General features: G+C 42.8%; 2 protein-coding genes across 7 annotated transcripts in view; both read right to left on the minus strand.

The window, feature by feature from the left end:
• tinagl1 (tubulointerstitial nephritis antigen-like 1) overlaps window positions 1-7,742 on the minus strand; it is a 516,891-nt gene that overhangs the window by 2,727 nt on the left and 506,422 nt on the right. The gene's annotated exons all lie outside the window — the stretch shown is intronic.
• klhl38a (kelch-like family member 38a) lies at window positions 2,674-7,687 on the minus strand. 6 transcript variants are annotated; one of them, XR_014592987.1, is made up of 5 exons: window positions 7,422-7,687; window positions 4,530-5,886; window positions 4,293-4,398; window positions 3,912-4,170; window positions 3,638-3,778 (listed from the first exon to the last, which is right to left on the minus strand). XR_014592987.1 is itself a non-coding variant. In XM_083899385.1 (4 exons), the coding sequence occupies exons 1-4, from the start codon at window positions 7,424-7,426 to the stop codon at window positions 3,489-3,491; spliced, it is 1,758 nt and encodes a 585-aa protein (XP_083755511.1). In that variant the 5' UTR covers window positions 7,427-7,640; the 3' UTR covers window positions 2,674-3,488. The 6 variants fall into 6 exon arrangements, 5 of the variants coding, with proteins under 5 accessions (XP_083755511.1, XP_083755512.1, XP_083755513.1 ...); XM_083899385.1 differs by lacking the exon at window positions 3,912-4,170 and having other exon boundaries at window positions 2,674-3,778; window positions 7,422-7,640; XM_083899386.1 differs by having other exon boundaries at window positions 3,635-4,166.

The following is a 7,742-nucleotide window of genomic DNA, read 5'->3' on the forward strand; positions in this document are numbered from 1 at the left end:
CAGAAATATAATTTTACAATATTTTAAAATATCTGACTCTTGGGTTTATTTTTCGAACGTCTTTCTCTGATCTTTTTTATTATTATTATTATTATAATTATTATTGTTATTAATAATGTTATTTGTTTCAACGTAGTAGAATGATTTTATTTCTGTTGTATAGTTTATAAACTCAGTGTTAAGCTACTCCTCTAAATCGCAAATAGCACTTTCATTGGACCAATTTATTGTTTATGTTCTGTTTTGTTTGTCTTAATTAATAATATAATTGTTAAAATCTTTGTTTTGTTACCTCTCTGGGGGGGTCAGTAGTGCCGTTTTTACCAGGGTTTCTCATGAATGAAGATGTGTGTGAATGTTAGCAGTTGATTTGTTTTGTTTCTGAGGAGCGACGCGTGGCTAAAACAAACGCTGACTTGATCGTATGGACTCTTTAAGTGTATAACTGTCATTGAATAGACTTCATGGACATAGTCGAGCGTGCATGTATAGGACACGTAATGCATAACGCGTAAACATCTTCGTGTTTATAGTGTTCTGTGACAGTTATTCCAACGTGAACATCTAAAAGTCTAAACCAGCCTGTCAAATGATGCCATGTTCCAATGAAATAGTTAATTTGTACCAATTTTGAAAATGTGTACGGAATGTGTGCATGCTGTTGCTGTACTGTGATCTATCTGTTTTTATCTAAGAAATAATAATAAAACCATGAAGATTCTTATGATTGATTTCAGTTATTCGACCACAGGAGAGGAGAAGTAAAGGGAAGTCTCTATAATGTTGTCCATCATCCTTCTGTTGTAGGGACATCTTGTGGTAGAGCATGTGTGTTGCAGCTATTTTAAAGCACCTGAAAAGCATTGATGCATTTTAATAGTTAATAATACGAGTAATTATTGTATGAATTATGACGGTAAGAGCCAGTTTTGTTTTTGGAGACATTGACGTGCTCCATTCGGTAAAGGGGATTTAGGTTCAGGTTAATGGGAACGGGGGTTATTGCTCAATCACGAGATGAAGCATACAGTGGTTTATTATATTATATTTTGACCGAATAATTGTTTGGTTTGATTTAAATGTTATTATTTAAGTTTACCGAATAGAAGGAATAAATACTTTAATTTTGGAACTATGGAGAACCATTTGTACACGTGTCAGGAAGAAAGACACTACAATAATTTTACAGTAAAGTGAAATAAACATTATTTTTCCAGTTTGTGGCACTAAAGCTTATACTTTATACTAATTTTGGGATTATACAGTTTCTGCATGTACTGAACTATCTATGTGGGACTTGGGGAGGGTTGATTTACACAGGGCAGTAATGATTTTCCAGTGAAACATTATGTATTAAAAATTATAAATACTGGAAAATGTTATATGTTCTGCTGATGCCTGCATGTTAATTTGGTGTGTGTGTGTGTGTGTTCTTGTACTTGCAGCATACTGAGGACCAGTGAGGGTTTTTAAACAACAAAGTGAGGTCATTTTGGCCGGTCCTCACTTTGTCTTCATTGAAATCACTTCCTTAGATTGTAAACATGCTATACTCTGTTTTTAACAGAGGTCCTCAATTAGGTACACAAACCTGTTTTCCAGCCCTGGTGTTTAACACACTTTTTGCTCTGGGGTGCCACCTGTAGACATTTTAGGGTACTGCACCCATTAGTTCTTTATAGATGTCATTCATGAAGCGAATATTTGTAATTGCGTTGATTTATAAAGTGGAAATGCTGGTCCTCACTTTGTCAGCACTTATACCCGGTCCTCAGTATACAGCAAGTACAAGAATGTGTCTGTGTGTGTGTGTACGTTATTGCATAGCTTTGGCTGCCAATACTGCCTCTTGATAGGTTAGTAACAGACACTGAAAATAACCTGCTACGCTGCAGCCTCCCTAAAGAGTGACCCTCACACACTGGTTTCTATGTACAGACTGATGGCAAACACGGCCAATAAAAAAAGAAAAAAAAAAAGAAGTCTGAATAGACTGTGTATTCAGCAGCAGCTCAGTTAAAGTTTGAACAGAATGTTCTTGAATGCTGACCTGTGTAACCGACAGGAACACATGATATGTGACTCAGCTGATAATCAGCTTGGTAATGAAATTCCCTTTTGGGTGCTGTTTCAATGTTTTCCCACTAATGAGCTGGGATTAAAACGAGAAGAGTGAAATCGGATCCTGGGTTTCTGTTCCTAATGTCGGCTTCACTGCAGGGCTGCAAACAAATCCACCCTCTCACGGTCACAGCGTATGTGTCGGGTGTTTAACGACATATTAAGCCAACATGTGGAGCTCCCACATGGATTGCTTACACTTTGTATGAAGAGAATGTGGACTAAAGGGTCAAGAGGTCGACGCACGTCAGTCTTCCTGTAACAGAACCCCCTGTGTCACTTTCATCTTCGATAAACTGTTTTGACGCTCAATCATAATTCCTATGATATGACACCGGAGTTAAATATAATGCAGTATTTCTGTGGGATGCTGCTCTGCTGCTCTGCTGCTTAATGATGAATGGAGAACAAATGTGTGTCACCCGATAGCCGGTGAACATGTTTCCATGTCCGTGTTAACTGCCTTTCCCTGTGTTGCATGCATCTGCAGACAAATAAATTCATAGTTCAACTCGGGACCACAAACCAAAACACACCAACTGAACTGGTTTTTCTTTTATGTAAACAGATTAAAAGCAATACAGGATTTTCTTTGTTTTTAATCACCTCATACTTGTTCAATAATGTAAAGTACAATCGTGATGTTCTATCTGGTATCTTCTCATGTTGTCTTGGCTGTTTCCTCATGTGTAAGAATGATTTCAGGTCATTAAATGAATGAAAATTATCCCCCAAAAAAACGCTAACTGCAGCATTGTCACAAGTCCTCAAATCAACGTCGCTGCCCGTGAAGCCATTTTCTTTTAATCCACATGATGAAGAGGCCAGTGATGTAGAGCTTTCCTTGCTTTGTTGGGGGTTGTTGGCTAAGCCAAATTGTCATTTCGGTAAACTGTGATACACTGATGTACTTTGTCATTGGAGCATGACCGTTTTCTGTCACAGCTCATCATTAAATGCTGTGTTAGAATCAAGGAATGTGTTTTCTACAAAGTGCAACTGCATCGGCCATCTTATCTTAGCACAGTCTTAACACGCAGATGAAGCAACAATCTTCATAAAACTGGTGTGCACACATGTCTAGGGAATCAAAACTCAAATAGTGTAAAGTGCAGCCAACTGCAGAAGGAGGATTTTGTTTGTGTCCAAACGGCTGCAACTCCCTCTCGTCATCTCCGGGGTTCATTTCCACCGAAGACGTTGCATCTCTGCACATCAGCTGAGCTTATCCTCTGACTGACGTGGAATTCAACTTGGCATAACACACTGCCGAGACTGAGCCGCGTGATGGAATGCACTCACTTTTCAACGGTTTCCCCCTCACTTGTACAGTCGGAGGCTGATTAACCACGGCGAAGGATGTTGGGTCATGGCGGGTTGGGTCTGTTGGAAACGCAGACGAGCGGCAGGGAGCCGTGGTCGAACAGCTTGTATGGCAAAGAGCCCTTCGAGGTCCAAATGTCGGTCTTTGGGTCGTAACACTCAAAGCAGTCCGAGTCCTCGATGACGTCGTGGCTGTTGAGGATGCGTCCGCCGGTGACGTAGAGCTTGTTGTCGATCACGGTGGCGCTGTGATGCATCCTGCGCACCTTCAGATTCTCACACTTAACAAATTTGTTGGCTTTGGTGTCGTAGGCTATCATTCGCCGGGTGTACCCTGGAAATGTAACAATGTATGTAGGTCTTGGTTATGCATGGATATGTTACGACATAAGAACAAAGCAACATTGCAGTGGGCGTCATCATCACAATTGATTTTGACTCTGCTGGGGCACCCATCCATCATTTACCACTTTATCCTCCACCGGAGGGTCGCGGGGGGATGCTGTGCCTATCTCAGCGATCAGCAGGGTACACCCTGGACAGCTCGCCGGTCCATCGCAGGGCCACATTTAGAGTGATCAATTCACCTAATCCCCAAATCTGCATGTTTTTGGACTGTGGGAGGCAGCCAGAGAACCCAGAGAAAACCCATGCACACACGGGGAGAACATGCAAACTCCATGCAGAAAGGCCCTTGTCCCAACCTTGGCTCGAACCCGGATCTTCCTGTGTGTAAATCCACAGAAGTAAATAGTCCCCAACAAATGCACCATTTACATATTGCAAAATTCTATAAACAATCAGGACAACTTCAAAATTTTTTTTGTCGGGTGAACATCTGAACTCACCTCCTATGATGTAGATCTTATCCTCTATGACCGCAGCAGGAGCGCAAACATTTTTCACTGTCCTCGTCTCTAGCCTCGACCACAAATTGCGGGAGATGTGATACACCTGTTGACAGGTGACAAACACCAACTGTCAGCCTCTTTTCTACACCATCAGAGAACTTCAAGAACACTCTCTCTCCACACACACACTAACATCCACGGACTCAAAAAAAAAAGATGAGTCTTAGCATGTACCTGTATCAGTCTGACTGGATTCTGCATGGCGTCCTCGCCTCCAAAAACGTAGATCCTCTGATCACTTGCTGCAACAGCCGGATGCAGCACCGCCGTGGGCATCGGTGCCATGTCCTCCCATTGATTAAACATACTGTTATACCTTTCTACGGACCGAGAGATTTGCTTGTCCACCCCGATGCCTCCCAACACAAATATAAAGTGCAGGTAGGACACACTCTGGTGGGCGTATCGTGGCTCCGACATGGGCTCAGCGGTTCTCCACTGGTTGGTTTTGAGGGAGAGTGTGTAAACTGTGGCGCTGACTGAGCTGTCGCCCGATGTCATGCACAGGCTGAGGCCGCCGAGCACATAGAGGATGCTGTGTATGCACACATACGCAGCTTTGTAGAGCCGCAGAGGGAGTTTGGCCAACCACTGCCAACGCTGAGTGCGTTCATCATAAAGCAGTGCTTCTCTTGATGTTTGCTCATTGTTTTTGCGTCCTCCCACCACCACCAGTGTTTCCCTGCAGGTGTACCGGCGCGGTGTGGTCCAAAGAGGCTTGAGCTCACGACCGCACTTGTTGCTGACTGTGAGCATGAGGCGACGCACCGAGTCGATGATCTCGGTGCAGAGCGTGGACGACTGCACCAGAGGGTCATTCGCAATAAACTGGAAGAGGTAAGTCGGATGGATGTAGCGGAGACGCACTTTCTTGAAGAGATCGTGGATCGCTCCACGTCGCGAGAACGGATCGTGGTGGATCCAGGCCAGGAGAGTCTCAAACACTTGCTCCTCCTCGGCACACAGGCGGTCGTCTTCTAGGTAACACATGAGCTCAGGGAGAGACAACTCGCAGAAGTCCTCTGAGGCGGCAACGTCAGAGAAACACCTCACAGCCATCTCCTTTGCTCTCTCCCTCAAACTCTCACAGTGCAGGATCTCAGAGAGCCGGATCATGCTCAGACAATTTTCTGGACTCAACTGGTCCTGGAGAAACAACGAGCAGGCCTCAAAGAGGCCTCCATAGTGAAGCATGGAAGCGGCCTGCATGAGCGGGAGCACGATCTCCATGGTGATAGTGACGCAGCCTGTGTAGACGTAGTCCACAATGCTGCTGATGACAGTGGAAGAGATTCCCTTCAGGTTCACACGGGCCTGACTGCTCTCCAGGAAGTTGCTGCAGAACATGGCCCGGAAGTACGGGCTGCTGGACACCAGGACGCTCCTGTGGCAGGGGAACTCCCGGTGCTCCGCGCAGAGCAGGACGTCCGTCAGGATACGCTCCTGCCGCAGGACGTTGAGCTGGGTCAGCAGGTGGCAGGGAAGTTCGGAGTCTTTGAAAGAGAAAACCCCACACGATCTGGAGGCCATTCTGTGCAAAGAAGAAAACCAGAGAAGGTGAGGAGAATCGAGGAAGAGTGCAATGAAACACTTGGTAACACTGTATTCACCATCAAAGGTGCATTATGTAATAAATCTGAAGCAACTGGCCATAAAATCCTCCTAATATGTCACAGAGACTCAGGAATAATGTTCATATAACAAACTGAACTCACCAACAAAAACAGTACAGACAAAATATTTGCATTAAAACATTTTTTTTTTGCTGACTGCAAATCATGTTTATGTCTCAGCTGCCGAGCAACCACGGGTTGCTAGTAACGTCAGAAAAAGTTTTTTTTTATTTGAATGTAGTAACCGTTTTTGGCCACATTCTTACATATGGCACCTTTAACTAGGTGCTTACTAACATGCGTATAAGTAGTGTACTAGCCCTTTATTAGTAAATATTAAGCAGATATTAACACCTTATGTAGGAAAAATCTTAATTCATGTTGTAATATAGGTAGAATAAGGTGTTTATACGTGCTTAATGATTACTAATAAAGGGCTAGTATGTGACTTATATATGTTAGTAAGTGTTACCAAACACTTATATCTGGCACATTTGGCTCTGCCCTCAGAATAACTATGTGGATCCCTGTCATCATTTATTTGCTTACGTGTAAACTCTTCCATCACATGCAGGGCGGCTGACTCACACGTTTCTTTTTTTTTTGCAAACTCTTAAATTATCTTTGTGCATCACCGCGGCATTAGAACACTCGTCTGTTATAAAGACACCATCTCTTTGTCTCTCAGTCGTCCTGAAAGTCTCTTCTTTTATCTGGTTCTATTATTTAGTTCTCTTCTCCGAGTTACAGTCTGTCTAAAAGCGTTTAAAGAGATGGAATCCCAATGGGCTTCTAATCACTCCCAGGACAGCTACTGATTTACTCTCACTTATGAACCCAGCGTGTCTGGTATATTTGGACCTCTAATCATTATTGTACACAGTGATTTGCCAAACCGTGTGAGTGACATTCGTCCACACTCTTTTCTCTCAGAGCTTTCAGGGCTTTTCTAACCCTAGAACCACAGGTTTAAAAAAAATTACTGATTTATTTGGAATCCCTTAAAATACAGTATTAAAACAACAATGGCATCCTTAAACACTGTCGGCTAATTTTTCGGAAGTGTCACAATTAAATGATGATGTTGACACATCGTCTGATGTGGATATGAGACGACAATCTATGTCTCTACATTTATTACCTATTTTATATCAATGTTGATGTTCTTAGACTTTATTGTAGTTGTTCTAAATTCTATGCCTTCTTTTATTCTTTTTATAATGACTGGATATTGTGTTTTAATTATTTTACAATGTGTAATAGTTGTCTTTGTTTGTATCATGATTATAATTTTTACATTGAAATGCTGTCTCTTTGGCCAGGTTTCTCTTGAAAAAAAGCAAGACTTCACACATTTTTTTCTACAAAATGTAGACAAAAAAATATAATATCGATGTTAACGTCAAATGACTCTCAGCCCATCAGCATCATCTATGACTGGATGAATCCTTACCTCATGCCTTCAGAGTGTAAACAATATCCAGAATCTCTTGACAGCCTCTTCCAAAACAATATCGCTTCCAGCAACAAAAGAAACCAAATCGTATTCCGGAGAGAAATTGGGTTCTGTTGTCAGGCAACGACAAGGAGCATGACCCCGCAGCAACAACAAGGCTCTCCAGTTAGGCACTGCGTCGCTGGCCATGAGGCTGCTGTGTACATTCCTGCAACTAAGAATAGTATCCTGTGCCACTCTGACTCCAGCCAGGCCTCTCATGTGACACAGAACTGTTTGGTACCCAGTTGCCAGCTTAACAGATTTACCAGGGTTGGG

Source organism: Microchirus variegatus (genome assembly GCF_963457635.1).
Source record: "Microchirus variegatus genome assembly, chromosome: 13".
In the NCBI taxonomy this organism is placed as follows: Eukaryota; Metazoa; Chordata; class Actinopteri; order Pleuronectiformes; family Soleidae; genus Microchirus; species Microchirus variegatus.